Here is a 12,254-nt window from a genome sequence, read left to right on the forward strand (position 1 = left end):
GCCCTGAACCTACTCCAGCCTTGAAGATGGCTGAATTAATTCCCTCCCACCAAAGTAAATGAGAGAGCGGGGATAATGAACTCGCCCTATGGGGAAAGATTGTAACATTAGCAGCTTCTCAGTTTAGAGAAAGGGCGAGTAAGAGGATACATGATAGGTAAAGGTAAAGGGACCCCTGACCATTAGGTCCAGTCGTGACCGACTCTGGGGTTGCGGCGCTCATCTCGCTTTATTGGCCGAGGGAACCAGCATACAGCTTCCTGGTCATGTGGCCAGCATGACTAAGCCACTTCTGGCAAACCAGAGCAGCGCATGGAAACACCGTTTACCTTCCCGCCGGAAGGTACTTGCACTTTTGATGTGCTTTCGAACTGCTAGGTTGGCAGGAGCAGGGACCGAGCAACGGTCACGGGGATTTGAACTGCCGACCTTCTGATCGGCAAGTCCTAGGCTATGTGGTTTAACCCACAGCGCCACCCACATACATGATAGAGGTATATACAATTGTGCATTGTGTGGAGAAAGTGGATAGAGGAGTATTTTTTCCTTCCTCATAGCACTAGAACTCAAATATCCAATGAAGCTGAATGTTGGAAGATTTAGGACAGACACGTACTCACAGTGTCATTTGTTAAACTATGGAGATTGCTCCCACAAGAGAGAGTGGTTGCAACCAACTTGGATGGCTTTAAAGAGGATTAAACAAATTCATGGAGGATAAGGCTTGTGTTCCACCTCCACTGTTGGGAGGCAGAATGTCTCTGAATACCAGTTACTGGGGAGAGTGCTGCTGCACACATGTTCGCTTGTGGACTCTCCTTATGGATCTAGTTGGCCACGGTACAAACAAAGTGCTGGATTAGTTGGCCTGATCCACAAGACTTTTCTTAATGGGAAAAGAGCCCTCTCTTCAACACTGGCTCCTGCTAGTTAGCAGGGCTTTGGACGTGGCGATAGTTCTGCCACGGATTCTTGCCTGCATGGATTGCTCTTTGTTTCTATTTGCTATAGTACATGGTTTTCTGCAAAGTATCAGGGGGCAAGTGCATTATTTTCTACACTTCTGCTGCTCCAAACTTTGTCAGAATTTCCTGGTTCTCTTAGTAAAGTGGAAAATAATTTTGTACCTTTTGTGCTAACTTGCTACTTGTCACGAGGCTTTGGTTTCCAGCTAAGATCAATCCATTACAGTTACCTTAATTATATTAAGTTGTTCAATCCTGCTTTAGAATTCATTCGAATCCATTTTCCCAGGACCTTGATAAATTATGTGTCTGCTTAAATATGTGGCTTGCTATGGAGCAAATTCAGAGTCAGATTGTGAGCAGCGCTTAATTGTTGCCTGTGCGCAGTACTGGAACACATAAAGCAGTAAATGCCTTTGAGCAGCAGCCAAGTGCATTTTATTTCCCACTGATCCATAGCCCAACCTTCTACATCTAGAATTCAGAGGCAGAGCTGCCAGGCCAGAGACTACCAGATCTGAGGTGGCATGATAACCTGCTCAGTAAAAAAAGCTTGCTTAAAGCTTCACATTTCTGGTATTGTCCACTCACTAAAGGGTGTTTTGGCTGTTAACACTTTTCATGGGGGCGGGGACTTTATCTGTAAATCACATAAAGGTGAAAATGGTAATATTTGCAAAACTTGCAATTGTTTGTGGCTCAGCAAAGATGCTTCTGGGTGTTTCAGCATATTCTATGGTTATATATTGGTATAAATCTTCCCAAATTTTTCATCATTGGCATGTACCTTGGGGAATGATCACTCCAGAAAAATGTCTCATTGAAGTGGGAAATAGGTTACAGTGGCAAGAACACTTGAGTTTTATTGCCCAGCTACTGGGTGGAGATGACAGCATGCTGTACCAATAAATTATAGGGTTTTAATCCAAATTTTTCAGACGAGTGACAGTTCTGAAAACACTAGCCCTGTTTTTGTTTACATTTGCACACAAATGAAACACAGATGGTATTCTGAAAAGCAAAGCAGGCTTGTGTTTGTAAATCTGTTCCACAACAATGTTTTTAATCATACCATAATGGAGTAACTGTGTTAGGTGCCTGCTGCAAACTTTTTTGTTTCAGCAAACCTACGCAAAATACAATTTAGGAATCTTTATTTGTTTTGAAAAGTTTTCCTTAGCTGTGTGTTATTGATTATGTACACTGGTTAAAGTCTTGTGATTATGCTATATAGAGGTCCCAATAAATATATAGGATTTATTTGTTAAATTTGTGCAAATTTATTTTTTTCTCCTCTAGCTGTGTGGAGTTTGACTTGAATGTAAACAACGTTGTAGGAATAAGAAATACATTCCTTCTCAGAACCTATGCATACAGTAAGTAGTCTGTACTTTTTATATATATAGATGGTCAGTTACCTAAGATTCTCTTTCTGTGTTTGCAAACTGAGATGCTATTCAGTATCTAAGCTTCAATACTAGATAGGCATACTTGGTAGTAAATCCAGCTATTTCAGTGGGACTTGCTTCTGAGGAAGCTTGTATAGGATTAAGCTGCAAACATTATTATTAAAACACACACCAAATGTGTCGAAATTCAGTTGTTGAGGCATACTTTTAATAAATTGCTACTTTATTTTACCGTACTTTGTTCACTGCCTAATGCTTTCAGTTTAATATAGGCCTGATATAATTTAGCCTCATAATTTACTTACTGTTCTATTACTATTGTTGTTAATATTACTATTATTTAGACAAAAGGGACCTGCAACAAAATGTTGTAGCAAGGAATGGTCCTGCTGTTTTCCACTGTACTTCATTCCTTTCCCCATTCCAGGTGTGCTGTTTCCCTACCATCACCACCACACAAACAGTCAGTAGACCACTGAGCTGTTTTGGTGATTCCTTCTCCCCTCCCCTTGGATTTTTTTCAAGCTTTTCTGGACTTGTGCAAACAATGAGGCAGCCCCGCTAAACATGAATATATTTCTAATGCATGGCTGGTGCCAAGGATACACCTTCAGAGAACGACTTTACTGTTAGTATATAGGACATCACCATCAATGCCATTTTTACTGAACAATATAAGCTAAAAAGACAGGACTTGGCTCAAAGAAGCTTAAATATTCTAAATTTAAATTGGACCAGGAGACAGCACAGAGAGGAGGTGGAAAGGGAGAGCTTAGGGTTCGAAAACAAAGAAGGGAAATGGGGCAAGAGAAGAAAGTATAACACGGGATTAATATGCTCAAATATTGTTGCTCTTTCTTATTTTGGCCAGGGAGAAGGACCAGCGATTAAGCCAAAAGTCTTCATACAAAAAGGTCACTATTAAGAGAGGTGGCTTTCCATAGGTAGAGAGACTTCCAAGCATAAGGGACAGCAAGGAAGTACTGGTAAAAACTATTTAAAAGACAGTACAGTGGTACCTTGGTTTAAGAACAGCTTAGTTTATAAACAACTTGGATTAAGAATGCTGCAAACCCGGAAGTAGGTGTTTTAGTTTGTGAACTTTGCCTTGGAAGCAGAACATGTTCCACTTCCTGTTGAGTGTGTTCCATTTGTAAATTGAGTCCCCCGCTGCTATGGGAAAGCACGCCTTAGTTTAAGAACGGACTTCCGAAACGGATTAAGTTCGTAAACCAAGGTACCACTGTACCACTTTTGATATCTACAATTTTGGAATCGTGGGTGGCAATGATATATTCATTGAAAAAGTGGGAATACATGTATGTGTGTGTGGAGCTTTATAATAGGTGTTTATCTAATGAGATTGGCTCAGCTGTTCTGCCTGATACATTTTTGTTTTGTTCACAGTTGAGAGTCGAGTGCGTCCATTAGTGCTTGTTGTTAAGAAGTGGGCAAGTTTTCGTGGCATAAATGATGCCAGCCGAGGCACTTTAAGCAGCTATAGTCTCGTGTTGATGGTTTTGCACTATTTACAAAGTAAGTATATTTTTAACTTTGGTAGTCTGCCCCCAACCCCTGACTGACTTTACCTGGATTGCTTCCTGCTTACTTCCAGCCCCTGTTCTAGAACTTCTAGGAGCATCTCTAGATAAAGTGCTTTTTAACACCTTCACATGGTGCCACATTCTCAGTATATCACCCTAGAATATTTTTTTTTACATTAAGCATACATATTCCTCTTCTTTCAGAGTTTTGACATTCCTCTGTGATCTAACTTCATGAAAAAATACTGTAGGATTATTGTTGGGTTTCTTGCAATATTTTAAAATACAGCTAACAGCAGGAAACAAATTGGAATACCTCCCATCCATCTTAATAATCTTGTAACTAATTGTGTTTTAAAATGTAATATAAGTAATAGCTAATGTAAGCAAGTAACTAATGCTGCTGCTATTATTTATTATACATTTCTATTACACTTACGTGCAATAGAATGCTGTTCATCTTCCTTAAAAAAATATCCATTTAGTGGATAGAGGTGTGAAGTTTCAATAGTGACCATTCATTAATTTTTGGCAAATTGAATATGTTTGGTTCAGGGTGCAAGCCCTTCATTTTCCCCCACTGCACCATTCTTGTTCTTGTCTTCATTCTTGTATAATGGAAGCCACTTACCTCATCACCAGGAGGAGCCTCAGGGCTGCATTCCCTTTGGGGGCAATCTTTTCAGGAGCTACAGGGTCATTGTTGGGCAGGGCAGGAAGCAATAGTGGGTGGAGCAAAGGATTTGACAATAGGTTACATTCCAGCCATGGAAAACACTCACACCTGCCTTTCCATCCAAGCAAGGAAGTGACATTATTGCAGTCAAAGGACACATTCCATCTAGGCAAAAAATGCGCAAGGACTGCTTGGCGCACAGGCACCAAGTATTATGACATGAGGAGTGAGGGTGTGCCCAGGGAAAATCTCAAGGGCTAGATGGATTTCACCCAGGCAAGTGAACAGGCTTCTAGAAGAGAAACAAAACATTCTGCCCTTGACAGCCTTCTGCATTTCTGGGCTCCGTATAGAATGGGGAGGACTTCACCATTTCCCCCCATGCGGCATAGTAAGCAAGCTGGAAATTGGCACCCCACCAAATTCCTTGTCCAGGGGCCACACTCCCACTTTGTGTTTATGTTGAAAGTGCAGGACGCAAAGCCTTGTTAGTTTATCCAGCACAAAAATAAGTGGGCTAGTGGCAGAGGTATGGATAGCTCTATCCTTCCACCAGTTGCCTATGACACTTCTGTGCTTGATGTGCAGGAGGCAAAGACTTTCCAGTCACTCAGCATAGAAGCCAAATGGGCTGGTGGCCGCTCTCCGAAGCTCTTGTGGAGGAGGCACACAAAGAAGGGCCTCAGAGGGTGATCTCAGGGTCCAGGTACATTCATATGGAGAGAGGTGGACCTTGAGGTATTGTGGTCCTGAGATGCTTAAGGCTTTGTAGGTCAAAGCCAGCACTTTGAAATTGGGACTGAAAACTAATTGGCAGCTGGTGCAGTTGGGCCAGGATCAGTGTAATATGCTAAAACCATCTTGCTGTTCTGCACCAGCTGAAGTTTCCAAACTTGTTATTAAAATATTAAACTTTTTCAGAGCTTGCTTTTGGTAGGAAGTTCTTTTGCTCTATAAAATGGGAAATTCGGAAGATTAAAAAAATAGAAATCCTATAAATGTATTAGTACTCAGCCTCTGTTCACCTTGTTATTGTGGAAGCTTCCATTAGAAATTAGGAAGTGGACAAGTGTTTATTTTAGAAGAGGCTGGTATGAACACTATTAGCTTAATTTAAGAACAGGATCGGGGAACCTGTGGCCCTCCAGATGTTTGCTAGACTAAAAGAAATCATTTCTGATGTTTGGCCATAGTGGCTAAGGCAGATGTAATGCCTTAACATAACACCTGGAAGACCACAGCTTCTTTATACCCATTCTAGACCAATTGGAATACATATGTTGGCAGATTTAACTGGTAAGTATTCACTTTCTGAATTACAGCAGTTCTTAAGGAGCTGGATGAGGTGTGCCATAAATTGGGTAAAACGTATTGAATTCAAGGATTAAAAACATAGGGTGGATCTTAAATGCACTAGGAATAACACTAAACTTCATTATTCATTCATGCTTTCTCACAAAAAATGAGAATGCGTGAGCACTAATGTATTGTATTGCAAACCATTTTTGGATATAGCAGAATGTGACTTCTGTAGCTACTTTTTTGTCTTCCAGTTATGTGTTTTGATGTTAAGAGACCCAGTTAAGTGTTTTGACACTCCAGTTTATAAGATTGCTGCTTCAGTACAATTGTATAGATCATCTTCATTTGGTGAAGAGTTAATAAAATGCCAGCCCATTTCAGTTACTGAAGGGGAGCAATTGGAACAGAATGGTCATTCAGCCAAAGTTTGTAAAAGTTAATTCAGCTGGAAGAAAACTTTTTCCCCCATCCTCCTTTTGGCATTGCCATATATTATGAGGCAGTTTCCTCAGTATTTACATGGTTTTGGGATTTGGTTAGGAATTGCAAAAAGATGTAAATAATTAGGAAGACTCCTTTTTATTTAGTATTTTTTAGTAACAGTGGCTGTTTTTATGGAGGCAGACTATGCTTTCTGTAACCAGAGAAATAGGTAGTATTGAAAGAGTCATTGCATTTTCATAGATAAGAATCTACATTTGTTCTTCAGAAGCCTGTGTTCTGTAACAAATTCCCATTGCCTTTATAGTGAAAAATGTCCACATGGCCTTAGATAAAACCCTGTGTAAACACACCAAATAGCAATATATTACTAAGTTTGGCTTAGATGAGTAACTTTCATATTATAGAATGGTTAACCAAGTTTCACACAAACTTATGAAAGGTAATTTTGCTTAATTTAAAGGCCTAGCAATTAACATTTGGAGTTAAGCATTTAATTCTAGACCTTCAGTTCACACCACTGGTGTAGCTGGTATGTTGTTTTCTGTGAAGTACATGAATCACAGCGACTTTAAACTTTTTTTTTATAGCCCTACCTGAACCTATCCTTCCATCCCTCCAAAAAAATTACCCAGTAAGTGCTTCTTATAAATTACTACATAATATGTTTATTAAAAATTGATGATCTACAATATGAATGTTGCTTTTAAATTTGGGTAATGGCAAAATATGCCTATGACCATGCTTGTTAGATTTGTGCAGTGAGCCATCACTGTATGCCCGTGTTTGTAGAAAGTTCCCCTTGCAGTCTGGCTCCCTCCCCAATCCATTTTGTTTCATACAAGCTAAATTTTTACAGAATAATTCTGATCAGGTTCCATTGCTAGGAAGTAAGACCCATTTATTTCCTTGGGACTTGCTTCTAACTGTGTGCACTTAGGAGTGAAGCGCATTGCGTTTAATCAGACTTGTGTCCTTTCTGTTCTGCATATAGGGCATGTCAGTGCCGTGCCATGATTATCTGGTACTGTTCTGGATTTTATTTCTCTGTAGCCCATTTGCCTTTGGTGGTCTTGTAGTTCACATGCTCCTGAAGCTGGCCTTCTTTCCAGATCATCTGCATGCCTCAAGATCCTGTTAAGTTGGCTGCATGATTAGAGATTGCTTGCCTCCCTCCTAGATCTTCTTATCATGCCTGGGGCAAATGTGCAGTGGAGTGTTTGCTATCCTAGAATAGCTCAGTTGCCACAAATTTGTGCTGTAAGGGTTTAACAAACAAACAGAATCTGCTGTGAAACAGGTGAAAAATGTCCCAACGTAATGGCCTAGATCTGACCAAGGCAGTAAATCTATGTCTGGACTATTTCAGACTTCAAGTGGGGTCTCACATGACTGAATCGGTGAGATCTAGGCCACTGTGTCCCAGACTGCTGAACAATGAGATACACTTTCTTCACATTATTACTGCTAACACAGTAACCTGTTAGGAGTATCTAGGGAATTCTTCCAAGGCAGCTCACTCAGTCTGCACAGATAATACATATATTTGGAAGGTATTGCTGTTACATAAAGTATCTTTTGTTATGTATTTAGGAAAGCGTGCTCCTTGACCTTCAAGTATAGATTTGAAAGTATAGATTCTTCAGAGCCCAGAGCGCTTGTTGTGTGGCTTTCTGGGACAGAGCAGCTGAGTGAATGGCAGTAATTGAGGCGTGACACTTGGGAAATAATTGTCTCACATTCTAGGCTAGTCATATTGGTGTGTGGTTGCAAAGGCAACAAAGAGCCTTGGGGCACCTTAAAGAGTAATCCATTGTGGCAGAAACTGTCATGGGCCAGAGCTCACTTCATCAGATGATTTAAGCGGTCTGCCGAGTGATTAGGGGTATGTTTGATTTGTTTCTTTTAAGTGAGGCCGGAAGGTTAAGCAATACAAGTGAGTGCTGTAGGTATATGTTAGGACTACGCAGTGCGTAAATGGATACAGAATCTAATGAAATTAATAGGCTTGCTTCCACACTAGAGCTGCTTAGTGCTGCTGAGGCATTTCTTTCCCATAATTAGCTGAGTTTAGAATTAAAAAGGGGGTGCACTTCATACAGTAATACATTAAGTAGTAGTTCCCTTGTCCTGGAGCAGAATCCTTCTACAGTATTTACTCACAAGTAAGTTCCATTCAGCAAAGGTCGTTCCTAATGTCAGTTAAAAGTTTTAATTGCAGGGCCAGCTGTTTTGGTTCTGCTTATCATAATATCCTGCCCAGGATGGCTAACAACAATAATTAAAATCATATTTATTTATTTATCTCCCAATATTTACATACCACCTAATGACAAAAGTCTTCTGCGTGGTTTGCAAGTAAAAATTAAGAACATAAAATACAACAGGAAAGTAAAACCTAACATAGGGGTTGGCAAGGCTTACTGGGCATGGGCCGGATCTCTCCTGCGAAGATCCTCTGTGGGCCGGACTGGCGTGTTGGCGCTAGAAATCGCTTCTGCACATGCCCAGACACCGGAAATCGCCCCGGGACCGCAGACATGCATAGATGCAATTTCCGGCGCATGCACAGAAGCAATTTCCAGAGCCGTGGAAGAGAGTCGCTGGACGGCTCAGTTCGGGGGCTGCTGTTTACCTTCCTGCTGGAGCGGTACCTATTTATCTACTTGCACCTTGACATGCTTTCGAACTGCTAGGTGGGCAGGAGCTGGGACTGAACAATGGGGGATTCGAACCGCCAGCCTTCTGATCGGCAAGCCCTAGGCTCTGTGGTTTAGACCACAGCGCCACCTGCGTGCTTACTATGTGACAAAGAATAGAATGGTTGCCTGAGCGGCCATAGTGAGAGGGATAACAGAATCTCCATGAGCAAAGAGCTTCACAGCTGCAGGGCTACCACTGAGAAGGCCCAGCCATGTGTAATATCCCCATAACAAATTCCCACTGAGAGTAGCACAAGCAGGGCCTCCCCTTCTGACTGGTTTTTGGTGACGTGAGAGATCACAGCTGGAGCATTAGTATAGCCTCTTAAGTGCCCCAATGCATGTTCCCGTTAGTGGGGAATTAATTACCGGCTTCTGTGCCTTTCCCGTTTTTTCTTTTTCTGTTTTTACTGAAATAGCACAATTTTGCTATTTAAAAAAAGCCAGGGAGAGGAAATGTAATTAAAGCTTCCCCTTGCAGAAAGTGGAACTGACATTGATGCAATTAAGAGACCAGCCTGACTGAAGCTGCAATTACATTTTTTTTCTCTCTCTCTCCCACACCCACCCACATCAAATACTGCCAGGGGGGGCAGGGTGGAGAGAGAAACATGGGAGGACAATAAGACAGCAGGCTGATGACAGAGTAAGTAAATAAAGGATGGTAGTTCTGGAAAGCTGGGCTAATGTGGAAGCAGCTTAAAACCGAGCCCCCTCATAGGTCACAGTAAGGACTTCCGGGGCTCAATTTGGCAAGAATAAGAGATGAGCAAGGTTGCTTATTCCTTAATTTTAGTTCCTTAAAGCATGTTGTGGATGCTGCACGATTTGTTCAACAAGAGAGGCTAAGGTTGGATTGAAATGGGTGTTGGAAAGTTTTGTGTTGACAAAGTAATTCCCTGTGCTGCAAGATAAACCCATCTTTTAAAAAAGTTTGTCATGCATGCATGCCGAAGCAAAGAGGTTTAAACTAAACAGTATTTTAGTTTCAAGGGTGAGAAGGTCGAAGCAGGCGTCCACTCATGCGGTGGGGCTCTTTTGTCCTTCCTTCTCCCAGCAGCTTCCCACATGTCCCTAAAATCTGGGGCCACACAGGGACTGGAAGCGGGGAGAAGAGAAACTAGAAGTTGCTTTGCGCAAGTGGATAGCCGCTGTCGACCACAAAAATATATTATTTTCTATTGCTGTCCTGCATGCATCTGTGTGGAATCAAACCTTTATGTATTGTTCACCATATTGGTGCCTTACTACTTATTTAAAATTGTGCTGAGCAAACTGTTCTGTAAAGCATCCACACTCTCTGCATAAGTTTATCAACTCTTATTGAGAATCTGCTTTTTAAAATGCTGATCATACACAGTTAGACATTAACATCAGCAGTTACATGCTCTTTTTTTAAAGGCTAGCAAGGAACAGTGGAAAACTTTCTGACATATGGTAACATTTTAGAGTAAGCAGATTTATCTGTCTTCTTGCAATCTCATGTCTTGGGTTAGTGTTAATACAGCACTTTTAAAAATTACATAGTTTAGTAACTACTTAGTTACTGTACTCTATAGTTTCATGGCTCATTTATAATGTTGCAATAAATCTGAAATTTTGTTTTACCATTTTTGTAAATGTAAATAATACTACGTATTCATGTCACTTGACTTTGTAAAATTCAGTTTTTTAATACTTATTTGACTTTCACATATCAGTTAAGTGTAGCTAGTACCACACACTTGTATGGTTACACTTTACTGTGTAACTTAAAATTCCTATTTTTAAACACTGTTGCCTATGAGCATAACCTGGCTACATTATTTTCTGTTCAGTTTCCATTGAAATGAATGGGAGTTGTGGCCAATGTATTGGTGCAGCTCCTAATCATGTGCTTTATTTCTAAAATTGTATATCTTGCCCTTCAATGGCCAAGTGGTGTTCCAAGGTTCGCTTACACAATGTTATGTTTTAATAAATAAGAAAAAAATAGCATTTATACAAAGCCTAGTGACAAGATGCAATTTGTATCCAAGGTAAGCACAACTTCCCATTCTTCTTGTTTCTTTTCACCGCATGTTGGCTATTTAGGGTGTGATACTTTGTGGTAGTGGTTTCTTTTACATATACTGTACAATCAAGGGCCCACAACTACAGTTGAGCACTGAGTGAGATTTTGGAATGCACATACCAGATGAATATGTGCCAGAATGTGATAAACACCCGATTAGTAAGTTTCAGGTAGTCAGAAGGTTTGGGTTATATACCTGCTGTGTCATTGAGCTGATACTTGCATTACAAAATTAGTGAATACAGTGGTACCTCTGGTTACGTACTTAATTCGTTCTGGAGGTTCATTCTTAACCTGAAACTGTTCTTAACAGTTTAGCTAATGGGGCCTCCCGCTGTCACCGCGCCACCGTTGTGCAATTTCTGTTCTCAACCTGAAGCAAAGTTCTTAACCCGAGGTACTGTTTCTGGGTTAGCGGAGTCTGTAACCTGAAGCGTATGTAACCCGAGGTACCACTGTAAAGCGGTTTTTAAAAACAAAAAGGTTCAGTATGAAAGGGGGAGTTGGTCTCAGGCTCCTGCTTCTTGTGTCACTACCCTTTAGAGCAGTTTCAGGAAGATCCCAGGTAAACATGGTTTTGTACCAGGCATTATATTCTGCTCAGAGAAGCAGTTTGGAGTGAAGGCAGATGTGAGCTTGAGGCTCATTTCCGTTCTAGTGGACAGAAAAGTGTTTTAGCAGACTGCATTGCTTGACATGTACTGATTCTGAAACATTTGCCTTGCACTAGTGCACTTTGAGTTAATATGCAATCATGTGTATTGTGAGGCTCTGGGTGCATGCCATTATCATGGGCAGTTCGTTTTTTCTCCTATGGGCTTAACTTAACAGTTAGTTTTACAGAAAACAAGAAGCATTCACCAAAGTCTTTTTTAGGTTTAGTTAAATGTAACAGTGATATTCAGAACTGTGCCAGTAGAATTTGCCTCCCCACTCTTCTCCCTGTGTTCCCCATCTTCTCCAGAGGGTCCCCCAACTCTCCAGAGGAGAAGGAGAGCTACAGAGGGTTGGGGAGGAAGGAGAAGTCTCATTGTGGAAATCTGTTTTATGTATGGGCACAACTGGATTTCACCCACAGATCTTGGGAAACTTGTAAATCCTTATACAAGGACTACATTCCTATTTCTGGTTACTTTTGTGTACCTCTGGGAATTACCAGATG

The 12,254-nt window shown here is 40.9% G+C and overlaps 1 protein-coding gene across 3 annotated transcripts in view; it reads left to right on the forward strand.

The window, feature by feature from the left end:
- TENT2 (terminal nucleotidyltransferase 2) overlaps positions 1 to 12,254 on the forward strand; it is a 34,094-nt gene that overhangs the window by 10,934 nt on the left and 10,906 nt on the right. For all 3 annotated transcript variants that reach the window (XM_081213004.1, XM_081213005.1, XM_081213006.1), the window contains exons 9-11: positions 2,265 to 2,341; positions 3,782 to 3,910; positions 6,928 to 6,971. In XM_081213004.1, the coding sequence (XP_081069130.1) occupies positions 2,265 to 2,341; positions 3,782 to 3,910; positions 6,928 to 6,971 (250 nt within the window). The remainder of the gene's footprint in view (positions 1 to 2,264; positions 2,342 to 3,781; positions 3,911 to 6,927; positions 6,972 to 12,254) is intronic.

This window comes from Podarcis bocagei (assembly GCF_964188305.1).
Source record: "Podarcis bocagei genome assembly, chromosome: 11".
Lineage (NCBI taxonomy): Eukaryota > Metazoa > Chordata > Lepidosauria > Squamata > Lacertidae > Podarcis > Podarcis bocagei.